This window comes from Misgurnus anguillicaudatus, chromosome 2, assembly GCF_027580225.2.
Source record: "Misgurnus anguillicaudatus chromosome 2, ASM2758022v2, whole genome shotgun sequence".
Classification (NCBI taxonomy): domain Eukaryota; kingdom Metazoa; phylum Chordata; class Actinopteri; order Cypriniformes; family Cobitidae; genus Misgurnus; species Misgurnus anguillicaudatus.
Genome location: NC_073338.2, coordinates 26,994,158 through 27,008,533, shown reverse-complemented (window position 1 = coordinate 27,008,533; position 14,376 = coordinate 26,994,158). Strand labels below are relative to the sequence as shown.

The 14,376-nt window shown below is 36.8% G+C and overlaps 1 protein-coding gene across 6 annotated transcripts in view; it reads left to right on the top strand.

Moving 5' to 3' along the window:
• The window catches only part of pde4ca (phosphodiesterase 4C, cAMP-specific a), a 53,252-nt gene that overhangs the window by 14,635 nt on the left and 24,241 nt on the right, over window positions 1-14,376 (top strand). The window contains exon 1 of one of the 6 annotated variants that reach the window (XM_055202195.2): window positions 3,848-4,486. The exons of 4 other annotated variants lie outside the window; for them this stretch is intronic. In XM_055202195.2, the coding sequence (XP_055058170.2) occupies window positions 4,359-4,486 (128 nt within the window). In that variant the 5' untranslated portion in view covers window positions 3,848-4,358. Of the gene's footprint in view, window positions 1-3,847; window positions 4,487-14,376 lie in introns of those variants that run through there. One more of the 6 variants, XM_055202191.2, reaches the window with a different exon arrangement.

The window sequence follows — 14,376 nt, the reverse complement described above, 5'->3', positions numbered from 1 at the left end:
CATTTCATAAGCAATAAAAGACCAAAGACATCCCATGACCAATACTGTAATAATTAAAGGCTGTTCTGAATTATTTAATGTCTAAAATATAACCATTACCTCTGAGGTGTAATTGTTGTTTGTTTAAAATAGATGTTATTATACAGTATGAAAAGAAAAAAGACTTTGTGTCTATACATGTAGAACTAATTCATATCATATATACTGCTGTATAGTACCAGCCCAGTAGAGACATTCACCAGGCATAAACATCGAGGTCTGTTTGCTATCTAAAACTGATAGGTTTCCAGGACACTGACACAAAGTCTAACAGTCTGAATATACTGTAACCCAGGGTAATATAAAATAAAAATAAAAGCCGAGCGCTGAGGTGAACTCCCGGGAATGTTTTACTATATTTCAGAGCCAAAAACAATGCTTCAGACATTACATCTTGACCTCTAATTCCTCACATGGTAATCCGTGAAGAAACTTTCATTTTTATTGTGAGTTTTAATCCATCACAGTAATTGGTTACTCACTCTGCTATGAAAAACAGATTTATTTAATCTTTTAAAATCATAACTACACACTGTCATACTGGCTATATTAATGTACAGCACTTGATCAGGCCAGTTGGTTTGATTGTTATACAGTTTTCTGCATTTCTTTGTCAGGTTTATTAAAATGGATAGATTCGAGTTGAATTTTATCACTGGATTGGATATTTTAAAAGCAGATTCCAAAAACCTAATGAAAACAGTTTCAGCCCAGTTTAAATGAATAAAGTCCAAACTACATCATATTTTTTGTGTAAGAATTATAAAGGAATTGCATACTGATTCTTGAATCAGGATTATGTCCCAAATGACTCCTGTGATAAAGATATGGAGATGGTCCAAACACGATACTCCACACGAGAACATTTGGTCTATCTTTTTCAAAGATCTCTATCAACCTTCATGCTGTCCTGATCATTAGGATGAAACAAGTATATCCTAACAATCTCTGCTGAGGGAAGCGATTTAAAGAAGAAAAAAATACCTTTTTAGCTTGCTACTGATTTTTTAGGCCCAATCCGTCCTGGGTACCTTGTGTTTATTTTCCAAGTTATATGCAATGAAGCTCAGTGTATTGTAGGGATGCTCTAAAGAACAGTATACTGTTTGAAAACCATCTCTGTGATTCTGAGAGGTCTGGGGCTGGGCATTTTACTGTGGACTGGGAGTATGAGAAGTAGAGAAAAATATCCCCCGAGAGACTGTGGAAAATATTTCAGTTTCATTGTTTATTTTAAGTACATTGCAAAGGATGTTTGCAACAGAGAAACAAACTAAGCCTCCTTATTTACTGAAATGAAATACAGTTGCAGTGGTCACGGTAATTCATTACTCATAGACATGGTCTCAAGTGAATGGGTGTAAATCTTTTGAGATCCCATACTAAACTTGTAATCCATCAGAGCGAATATGAAGATTAAGGACCTTAATTTTGGCTCAGGAAGTTCTGTGTTTGTCTGTTTCAGTTTTTGGCAGCAACCCCACAGTGCAAGTGTTGTCTATTGTTATCTTTGGTTTACTGTAGATCCTCTCTTAAAGGTGCCATAGAATGCTAAAAATAAAGTTGTGACTCGTGAGTAAGCGCTATATGCCAGTTAATGCTATATGGTAGCATTTAGGCTAAAGTCCTATATTGAAGTTATAGTTACATTTTGCAGGTTCATACTAAAAAACACAAATAAACGTACCTGGAAACTAGTTGTTCGTCAAAGTCTGTATCTACGTTTGATATAGGCTCAAACATATAGGGGTTTCCTGGACAGGGATTAGCTTAAAGGACAAGTTTGGTATTTTACACTTAAAGCCCTGTTTTTTCAGATTGTTTATGATGAAATAGAACGGGTTTGATTGAAATTTCGACATATGATGCTGGCCCGAGAATTTTCGGTTTCTGTTGTATCACCCACTACCTCTACAATGGCTGCATAGGTCCACTGAAACAATCCTTCCTGAAATGCATTAAACTTTCGTTTACAAAGACGTGAAACTCACCGAGTGGTCAGGGGTGTTCACTGATATGCTCACACAAAAATCGCTGCAAAAGATGCTTTCTAACAGGTTTATCGTAGTTTTTGTCCAACTCCATTGACTTGTATTAGATGTGCTGTGAGGTACGGTATTACTCCGCCGCCGGGAATGGAAATGAAGTTGTTTGTATTCTTGCATTTGGCAAAGGCGGATTATCACCACCAACTGGGCTGGAGTGTCTATTATTCAAGCTCTCAACGGAAGAATATACGGGTGTGAGGCGTTTGGTAAAATAGGTTTACAAATTTACAACGAATAGTAAAACACCTTTTGGAACGCGTATTTTGCAGTGATTTTTGTGTAAGCATATCAGTGAACACCCCTGACCACTCGGTGAGTTTCACGTCTTTGTAAACGAAAGTTTAATGCATTTTAGGAAGGATTGTTCCAGTGCACCTATACACCCATTGTAGAGGTGGGAGGTGATACAACAGAAACCGAAAATTCTCATATGTCGAAATTTCAGACAAAACCGTTCTATTTCATCATAAACAATCTGAAAATAGGGCTTTAAGTGTAAAATACTGAACTCGTCCTTTAAGACAGGACTAGCCCTTAGTTTAAATAGTAAATATATTTATTTATAACAAACATAACTTACTAAAATCATTATGTAGTATGAATTTTGAGGCAAAACAAAGAGCACTGATGTATTTTTAAAGTATGTCAGTGCAAGTTGTTTTCAGTTTGGACATCGTGGTTTGGAAGTTGTGGTTTAAAAGTCCGTATTTTATTCACTTTTTATGCATATTTTTAAACATGCGCCCTTTAGTTAGTGCGATTAAGGGATAGTTTGGGAAAAAATGATATTAAACCCATGATTTACTCACCCCGAAGCCGTCCGAGATGCATATGTTCATCATTTTTCAGACAAACACATTTTCAGTTATTTTAGAAAGTGTCTTATATCTTCCAGCTGCTAAACAGTAAAGTTATGGGGTCCAGCTCCTTCAAGTCTAAAAAATGTGCATATACCCTCCCCAAATAAATCCAAATGGCTCCTGGATGATAAACAAAGGTCTTCTGAGGGTAATCTGCGCAGTTTTGCTGTAGAAATATACATATTTAAAGCTTTAAACGAAAATAACTAGCTTCCGGTAGCGCCGCATCTTAGTCGTGTCCGCATTCAAGAAGACCTTTGTTTATCATTCTGGAGCCGTTTGGATTTCTTTGGAGAAGGATATATGCACATTTTTTGGACTTGAAGGAGCTGGACCCCGTAACATTACTGTTTAGCAGCTAGAAAATATAAGACATTTTCTAAAATAACTGCAAATGTGTTTGTCAGAAAAATGATGGACATATGCAATTAGGACGGCTTCAGGGTGAGTAAATCATGGGTTTAATATCATTTTTGGCCGAACTATCCCTTTAAAAGTGTTTACATGTCCACATACTCGGTTACGCCACTTGTTAATACAATTATTATTGATGCGATTATGAGCTTAACCGCATTATTTTTATTGAAGTATTGTGTTTACACGAGGCAAAGTATAATTGCAATATTGCAAAAATCCCATCATAATCGCATTATTCGGGTGCATATAAACATGGTCATTGTTTCTCCAGGACCACTGTGTTACATAAATGCATATCCATGGCTGATCAAGGCGTTGTTCTGAAAATGCATTTTCTCTTTATTGGGAACTTTTGGAATCATGCTTTGATGAGCCAGAGTTGGTAAGAAAAGGGTTAACATCTGAATGTTCTCATGGGGGCAGGAACTATGTTTTCCTGGCTCCGCCCTCTTTCTGGAGCATGCAGTAAGGCAAGCTCAAGTCGTCTTGCTGATGTGGGCCAAATAGACATGGCACTGTCTCTCCCACATAAACCTGGCTACCACACAACATCAGAATAAGACGGAGGTCTCAGATACCATCATTCAGACGAGTCTTTAGGGTCTCCACACCAGAAGGTGTAAGAATGATAGAGTTGGCAAGGAGAAGATCCATGTGTAAATGGTGCCTGAGCATCTCTTAAAGTTGCTGTCTGAGTCACACATGCTTTTAAAGTGAAGCATGGCTTGTGACGCAGCCCGTCGCTTAGACTCATATCTCCATTCACTCCAAGATGTGTCACGCAGGAGATGAGAACTAATGGACTGGTTAAAGAAGACTGTGGATCCTTTTCTGTTTTTTCTTTTGTAGTTATTACCCAAAGCAACGAGAAACTATTTTAATTCACGAGTAATGTATAGAAAGAATGAAAGGAAACCGGACTCCTGTGAGTTTTGTTGAAGGTGTTGAAGGGATAGCGTAACAGACTGGATCACTGCATGAGCGTGCCGGCAAGATGAGTGTGCCGGCAAACTGTGGATTCTCTTTCTCAGCTGATCGGGCACTTAACCCACGGATCTGGAGTTTGTGTGGATCCCCATGTGCTGTGAACAGACCCATTGACATTGTGCAAAAACGCAGGCGGTAATAAGCTTTGATCATTTATGTATGAATTTCTAGACAGCATTACTGAAAAATACAGTGGGGTCTAAATATGTGAGCCGCTAGTGAAAATGCTCCAAAAGAGAAAAATGTGGAAGCAAGAAAAACTTATATTTTGTACTTAATAGTTAATGTGGTGTCAAAAATGTTCTTGCATTTGAAAATGCATTTTTATTACATTTTAAATCCCAGAATATGGTTTGAGACTTTTAGACCCCACTGTATATATTGTTTTATGCTATTCAATAAAATCTTGTTGTTTTACTGATTATCAATTTGCAAGTGTTCAGTTCAGTTGATAAGTAGTTGCTTTTCACAACCTACCCAGATTATTTTGTGATTTGGTGGTTTTATTAATCTTTTACTACTATATTCCATAGTTTATGCTGTGACCTGCTTGGAAACTCTTTTTTCATATTGCTTTAGGCATTGTGTGACTGGAGTAAACTGTAATATATATTTTAAATGAGCATTTTTCTGTGTATGTAGTTGGTGATTGTGAGCGTTACTTGGTTTCACTTGATGGAAATCAGTTCATCCGTGACTGTACACACATACTTGCTGTTTCAAGAGTCAGTTTATGAGTATAATACGTTTTGATTCACCATAAATCATGATGACAAATGAGAGCAGCAAACTTGCCCATGTTGCCCATGCAACTTTTCCTATACTTCTCCAAATGAACAGACTACCATATAGCATGCAAATTCTGCAAGGCATGCAACATTACTCTTAATCTTTTTTTTCCCCTCTAACCCAGTGGTTCCCAAACTTTTTCAGCGTGCGGCCCCCCTTGTGTACGGTGCATTCCTTCGCGGCCCCCCAAAGTAAACTTGTGACAAAAACTGTTCTAAAACTCAACATTTTAATTAAAAAAAATTTAATTATACAAAAAAGTAGTGCTTTTGGTTAGTAGCCTTATTTTTTAGGTTTCATTGAATAAATTAATGTATTTCATAAAATGTCATAACTCTGGGGCCCCCCTGGCACCATCTCGCGGCCCCCAGTTTGAAAACACTGCTCTAACCTATTACAATAATTCTTCTATTGTTGTTACTGACGCTTAAAGTGTAATTATCTGTCATTTGTGACCCACTTACATTATCAACATCCCCTGCTGGCTGGACAGAGTTATTGGCATGAAAAATACACTTGTATCTGTACTTGTAAGAATTAGTTGTATTAGCAAAGCTATAAATGTTTGACAAGAGCATAATAAATACTACCGTCAAAAAAAATTTTTAATGTTTAGGATATACCATTGCTGGTAAAGTAGTAATTTTGTTAGGGAAGTATGAGGCTTTAAAATTGAGAGGAAATGGGATTTTGATTTAAAGAGTACCATGAAGCTTCTGTCCTCCCACTGTTTCAGCAAAGCATAGACCAAGTCAGAGACAGTTTCCTCCTTTTGAACACACACACATACTTTTCCCACTTGCATAGTCATCAATGTCTATCTTGACAGGAGGATTACAGATAAAAAACGTGGTTTATTCCCATTTCCATTTCACCGTTTATTTTCCAAGGCCAGATCTGTGTTATCTGATAACGTACAGAACATTAGGGAGTTTGAGACTTGGATAGAAAATAATACTTTTATTAAAACCGTGTAAGAGGAACTTGAGTAAGAGGTAGCATATTAATAGCATACTGTATTACACAAAGGTTAATGTTAAAATTTATACAAATTTTGATAACACAACTTAATCTGTGTTTATTAATGTGCTAGATGTCATGAGATCATAATGCAGTTCTTATGAGACTGGCTAGTGTTGCTTTAAATTAGAACGAGACCAAAGAATAAGTTTAAATAATTCATCTCAAAATTTCTCTTGTTGTTCAACCCCCAATCGCTTTCTCTGTACTTTGAAAGTTTGACTTATCAAATTTGTATTCCTTCAGGACACTAAACGTCACTTGTTGCGTGGTGACATTTTCACACACTTTTTGAAGCTTGAGTAACAGTCCACCACACCCTTGTATCTAGAAAACATAAAACAACACTTAAAAAATATGCATTTTGCTTTTGAAGACCAAAGGAAAAGATGGACACAAGAGGGTGATTCTCGCGAAACTAGACTTATGAGGTGTCATGAAACATTTTGATAAAAAAAGTAAATGCAAAGTAAGAGTATCAAAATAAGAAGCATACAGTTTCAAACATCTATTCATGTACTATTTTGCACATGATTTCAAACGACATCATACAAACCAATTTTGTTGCTTTTTTCACATTTAAGTGGAAATTTTCATTACCGCAACATGTCCATGACTGGATTTTGGTTCTTTGACATGGAAAAATTTGTAATTAAAAAATCTAAAAAATAAAAAGCTTCAGTGCATGTTATACTATAAACATCTACAGTAAAGAAACATGTGGTATTCAGTAATCATTGGTAAATGTAGAGACAATAATAAGGAATATAAATGTGTCCCAGAAAAAATTTATCATCCTCCGCAACAATTTTCAATCATTGTTTCAGCCCTCAATGCCCCAAACATTTAAAAAAAATGTTGTAAGGTACATAATTGACTGTGACACTCAAGATGGCTTCCAGGTAAGCAGTTCTTATTTTTTCTCTCCAGATAAAAGTTGAAATTTTGTTTGTCATAGTACCTAGACAACTTTTTAGTTCTCATTACCGAAACATGAGTTTGTAAATGCATATATTTAATGTAATGTCATGTTGCTGTAATGATAATTTTTGATAATGATAATTTTTGATAATGATAATCTAAAAAATGTAAATAATTCTATAGGAAATATTTTTTAAATCCTCTAAAAATAATGGTTATAGTAAGTTTACCTTAATCTTATATGTGCAAAAAATGGCTTCAAGGGCTTTTTAAAAAATTCTGATGCTGGACACCTTCTAAGTCTGGATTTCGTGAGAAGTGAATTTTACTTTACAGTTGTCTGTTAATTGCAATCCTGTTTATACAATTTTGTACACTTCTAACTTTTTTAATTTTTTAAATGAATAGATATGAAATTAAAGGTAAATGTAAACCGATTCATGCGATACAGATTTTAAATGTGTGAATTTAACACACAGTAAGATGTGTATGCAGACATTTGTCTCTGCTTATAATTCAATCTTGCATAGTTTTTTAAAAACTGTAAACCATTTGTCAACTGTTCAACATATTTTCTAGGGCCTCACGTCCAAAAAATGATTTATGGGATTTAGAGGATTAGTATCACTAGAGGCTGGGAGTAACACATCTATGCTGTTAAATGTGAGGAGCAAATACCAAGCGGAGAGGTTAAAGAAACACTACTTTTTAGAAACCGGACCTTACAGTTATTAAAGTTCTTGGCCTTGATTTGCTGAATTGTGTCACCTAACAGACCATTGTTCTGTAATGAATATGCTGAACTGTTTTAGTGTTTTCTTAATCTTTACGAAAGAGGTTTGCTGTAAAATGTTTTTTTTTTTAAGAATATCCATTTGTCTCTCTCCTGGCAAGTGTTTTTGGCGGTGTTCGATTGCAATCATCCGAACATCTGCAGCATGTTCCTCTCTGTCTTTTTGTCAAAGTGAAATGTGTCACATGTGATTACTTTTATCCCAAGAGCCCAAGCTATTTTCATTTTAAGATCATCCATTACAAACAATGGTAAAACTCTTAAATGTGTGTAGTTAACAGCATTCCCAACTAAATCCTGCCTCAATCATGATGTCTTCATTTTCCTGTATGTTGCATTAGATCGTATTTCTCTATAGAATCTAACATAGCATTTAACATGCTGCAGTGCTGACTTCACTTTAGATTGTGTGATGCACAGTATGGATACTTTACATTGCTGTACTGTTGCAAAATGATCCTGTTGGGTAACAGGCTGAGCCCTGTTGGTGTCCTTACGAAGGACCCTCTGCTGTTTTCAGAGAACTGCTCTGTCACAGCCCCTGCATGGAAAATCTGATGCGCTTGGTTAACTTTGTTTATAGTGATGGTTTGGCCACGTATGAACTGACATATCATTTCCTCTTGTATTTGAAGGATATTGATCATATAGAAACAATACTAGTAAATACAATGTAATTATTTAAATGTATTAACATTACTGCATTTACACAATTTATTCTGTACTTTACTGTTAACAGAGCAAACCTGTTGCTGATCGCAGCTGTCAATAGCTTGTTTATCAGTGAAAAGCCCTTTTACAGAGAATTTATTTATAGAAAACACTCAGGCCCATGCAACAAACGTAAAGTTATTAGCATTTTTTTGTATATTTGTCAAAATAATCTAAAAGAGTCGCAATCGTTTTTGGTCAAATGCATGAGGGTGTTATTATAATGTGTGCATATTGTTTAACAAAAAGCTCATTTTACAGCCCTTACTGGTTATTACCAAGGCTGAATATGAGTTTACACCCTCAGAAGGTGAGTTTATGCTAAGGGTAGGTAACAAAAACAAACAAAAACTAAAACTTCTCATAGTACTACACTAATACCCTATATTAAAAGCCACTACCGCTGTTCACGAACCACATTGCCATAGCAGGAAAATGTATGTGGAAATATCAGTGTAATGCGCCTTCACTATGACTTAATTTTGGCGAACCCCCACCCGTGCTCAAAATGTCAGTCTAAATCAGAGACAAACCGAGCTTATTTTTAATCTTGACCATAAATGTTCAGTGGAAAGCTGAGATCACGGCTCTCTCTCTCGCCGTCTCTCACTGTACACCCTATTGTACCTCAGAAATCTTTATACAATCTCTGCGGCTCTTACCGGTATGGATGTGCTCCACATTTTCTGTGCACAATTAGGAAAGTGCAGCATGCACAGAAACGGTGATTAAACAATCAAGAACACATCCTCTGCCTGCAGCGTCTGCTCAGGACTATGTGACCTGCTGCTTGACCTTCAAATTAACAGCCTCATCAGATCGGTAATGACCCCCGTCGTGCCGGTCTGAGGCTTCACCTAAAAATGAAAGGCCTGAAAGGTCCTTTCGCTCTAGCCTAGCTGTGCTTTTTATCTCAAATTTCAAACTTTGAAATATTTTCTGTTGTGCAACACAGTAGCAGTTTATTGTGTGGTAACAGCTGTCTTCCAAATCTCCTGTGGTATGTTCATATGTCTGGGCCCCTGGGTGTCCATTGACGTCATATGAAGTCGGGGCTGTCTTAAATGTCTTTTTTTTCTTGTTGATTAGAAACAATGGAAAGAGGAACAGGACAAACAGCCCTTTGGCTATGTCCCAGGAGACTGGTTATTCAACTGTGAAACTGAACGTGAGACTTATTTGCTTCATCTTTATTGTCATATTAAATATTATAATAATCAATTATTCTTGAAATGAAAATAATTTAAACAAACATGTCTGTATTTTCGTTTTCCAAAGATGTTGGTTGATTAGTGGCTGTGCATTAGGTTAGTGTAAAGATTTTGTGTTTACTATCTGGTAGTCTCATGGTGAGAAGTGCCACCTTGTAAATGTGCCCGGGTTAGAACTGACGTAGCAACAGTGTCTTGTGACGCATGCTGGGTGTCAAGTGTTTCGATCTTAACAGAGAACTTGTAACATATCATTCAACTGTAGTGGATTAAGTAACAGCTCGTTTTCACTCTTTACATTGCACTTTTATAACAATTTAACTTGCTCTACTTAGAATCAATTTCCGAGGCAGAGGTTTCTAAACATTTTTCTCCACCAAGACCCTTTAAAACATGTTATGTAATGTAAAACATTTTTAGGATAAGGATGCAATTGTTCAATTTTAAAAATTATATACTTTATAGTTTTGCAATATTAAAATCACACAAAACGTTAATAAGTTGGGCCCTATAGTAAAATCATCATCAGTGCTGTCATCATGTCCCCCTGACTGAAAAAGAAGCAGCTTCACACATGCTTATTCTATCATGAGCCACTGGAGGCATCCTGTTCCCAAAAAAACAAGCCATTTTTCCACGACACTGCAAGCATACAGACCTCATCTTACTTTAAATTGCAAGCTGTCTGAGCTTATTGGGGGGACTGAGCACCATTCAATTAACTCTATACTTTGAGGTTAAACCTATGGCAGTCATTCTTAAACTGGGGGCCCTGAGATGGTGCCAGGGGGGCCCTATATTACATTAACAAAATAAAAATAAATTCATTTATCAAAGTCTTTGTAATTAAACCTCAAAAAAATAATGCTACTATCCAACAGCACTATTATATAATTTTATATGTTTTGTTTAATTCAAATTTAAAGTTTTGGAATGGTTTGTCATTAAATTTCTTTTAGGGGGCCACAAAGGGATGCACTGTTCACAGGGGGGCTGCACACCGAAAAAGTTTAAGAACCACTGCCCTATGGGCTCTTGTTACAATGTGTTATAAAGAAAAGTATCCCGGATGAAAATTCAATTTTACAGCAGATTCACAAAACCGATTCCTTGGGCAAAACTGTTTAGTGGACTTGCCATTTTGCAACTGAATAAAAAACAAAATCTGAATGTAAGAAAAACTGTAATACTTATCTTGCACTTAAATTAAGCCTAGAAAAATGATTTCATAAGCATTCTTCTTTGTCTTTCTTTGCAAAGAAAATCTATTACACTTAGCTATTTAAAGCTTACACAATACTTGGCAAACCTGAGAATCAATATTTCCCTTCATTTAATCAGTCTTATTAACACTGCTGCCAAACTCCACCGAGAGGAGACCTTTCCCACACTCATCCGTGTAACGTGCTGATAAATACACATCTTCCTTCAGGATGTGTGTAAGTGACACTTGTGCACTGTTTTATTCTTAAATCTACTGGTTTAATATTTACAGCTCATTTTAGTACCTCAGTAATATAATCTTAAAAAGTTAACCGCTTTAGTTTTTGTCTCACAGAAAAACGTCTGCTGTATGCATAAATGTAGCCAATTAATTAAAGGCACAATATGTAATTTTTGCTTCTAGAGGTCACCATACAATCTAAAAAAGTTATTTTAATTAACACATTATGGGCCAGATTTACTAACAGCTTGTGCCAGCGCAAACCATCATTCTGGCGTTAAACAATGACTGTCGTGATTTACTAAAGACGTGCAGTGGATAATAAGCGCTGGAAAGGTGTGGTCTAGTTATTTTTGCAACTGACCTTAGTGCGTTTCTAGGAGTTTCCCTTTCAGACGTAAAATTTATGGGAGGACATTATTTAAATGATTCTCGCAACGCAATTTACTAATGTTTGTGTGTGTAATATTACTGGGATTTGTTCCACTATTTAATGCTGAAAAAAGCATGCCTTAAATCATTTTGCGCTGCAATTGTTATAGTAGAGGCATTGCAGAGATCATAAAGCGCGTGGTACAAGGGAGAGGATTTTTTTTAACACGTAACAGTTTATTTTGAATGCCAGATATTATTCAAAAATGTTGTTTGCCAAGCCATGTTATTTTTTGTTTGCTGGAGGAGTCATTAGTAGAAGTCACACAACACCAGTTGTTTCAAAACTTCTTGTAAATCTTCGTTTTTTTGTCCTCTGTAAAACCTTTGTTTTTCTTTTCTCTGTATTTTGGCTTTATGGCGAAATTTCACACCTCAAAATTTCAGCTGTAATGTCCATAGTGCTGATTTCAAGCGCATCAGTAGCTGCTCTTATGGTGTGTTCACACCGGCCGCGATAGAGGCGTCAAGCGCGGGTGATTTCATTGTGGAGACGCATTGACGCGCGTGTCTTGAGGTTGCGCTGTAGATGCGATTCCGCCTCATTCGCGTGTCTAGTTCGCGCAAAAGGTGCGAATTTAGGGTTGCCGTGGGAAACACGCGAGTTGAAAAATTTTGCCGGAAAAACGCACATCGTTAACAAATCAAGAGCTTGCTCTAGTAGTGACGTGATTACAGAAAGCGAACGAAGTCGCAGAAGCCCCTCCCATGATGCGAATTTCCACGTGAATGTCTCGATGACTACATTTCGATACCATTTTTACTCACTTCACGCGTGAATGCAGCAAGTAAACTCAAAATGGTAGCGAATTTGACGCCTCAAACGCGGCTGGTGTGAACCCACAGTTAGTAGATTGCGTTGGTCATTATGGAAACACTAATTTGCCCCGTTTAGTTAATCTGGCCCTATGTGTCGTTGTTGTTGATTTTATGTTAAAATAAATAAATGTGACAACACAAGTTGTGTTAAAAGCAGTGGCGGGTCGTGACTGCTCTTCCGAGGGGCGCAAATTTAAAATATGTGTTTGGAGTGTCATGTGTGTGCTCGTGTTTTCAAATATGTGTTTGTTGCGTCATGTGAGACGTGCGTCACGTGTTTTGTCAAGGTAAGTGCCTGCTGCGCACCCGCCGAAACCGTTTATATGATAAAAGAGACACTCACGTTCAGAGCCGGACAGTAACGGAGTACATTTACTTGAGTACAGTACTTAAGTACAATTTTGAGGGATCTTTACTTTACTCGAGTATCATTTTTTTGGAGTACTCATGACTTTACTCAAGTACATTTGAGAGGCAAATATTTTACTCTTTACTCCACTACATTTCTATCCATAACCGTATGTACAAGTTACTTTTTCTTAAAAAAAAAGGAAAAAATAAAAATCTCAGAAACCCTCAATTTGTTGTTTCCCTCTCTTAAACGTGATTGGATTGTGCAGGCGCAACTGATTGGGACAGCCTATCAGCAATCACCTTCAGCTTTCTGCCAAAGTCACCATGGTCAGATTTAGATAAGAGACGAAACCACTCACGAAACAATGGATGAAGACGCAGCAGGTCCATTCTGGGAATGTGTCAACCCGTGGCCCCACCTCGCCAGACTATTTAAATGTTCTGAACAAGTTAATGATAGTTTTCTTTTCAAGTGTTTGCTGTGTTTACCAAAACAAAACTTCAGCAGCAGGAATCACTGGTGAGCCCGGATTATTGGTGTTCAAAATGAATTACTCGTCAAAACATCACACTCTTACTTGATCTGGACAAACTCAGCATCACAAGACAGGTTTAAGACTCCAGCTTCGACATTTGACCACTGTTTATGATTAAACGGGTTTGCAGTAACATTAATTTCTTAATTTATGCCAGGAGTCCAAAATAATGAATCTGTAACGCTCGTTATTTTGAATAGAAATCATCACCCGTAAAACATTTATTCTCTTCTTCTCCGGTTTATTTGTGTTCAAATAGATAAAATATACAGAATCCGCCAGGGCTATTAGTACAATGGTGAGCATATTTGGGGAAATAATGATTAATTATCACATGTTAGTAAAATATTTAGTCATACAGAATAACATTTCTATTATTTTCCACTGAATTATGCGATCTGAAGAGCTCAAACAGTGAACAGAGCGATTTGTGTCTCCTCTTCCTGATTTGCATCAGATTTGACCTCAGCTCTATCATTTGCTGTACAGCTGTCAATCATCTCACATGGTTCAACGTGCACTGTGGCAGTAGTAATGCAACATTTAGAAAATGTACTCTTGTACTCTTGATACTCAAGTACTTTTAATAACAAGTACTTTTGTACTTTTACTTAAGTAGACATCTGACTGTAGTACTTTTACTGTTACTTGAGTAAAATTTAGCAAGGGGTAACTGTACTTTTACTCAAGTACTGAACCTGTGTACTCTGTCCGCCTCTGCTCACGTTCACAAAATACACGCAACACACTCACTTAACAGTAAACTCGCATGAGATTATGCGTGTATCTGGCAAACGCGAGCGTCTCTTTTATCATAAACCCTTTAGATGCGTCTGCAGCGGGCGCTTGTTTTGACAAGGCACGTGATGCACATTCATTAGACGTGCCTAACACATATTTTGAAATGACGAACCAAACACATTCCCTTATGTAGTGTGTTTGTAGTGTGTTTTGGGCCTTATTCCAGTAGGAATTAGTGGTTTGTATTGGTTCCC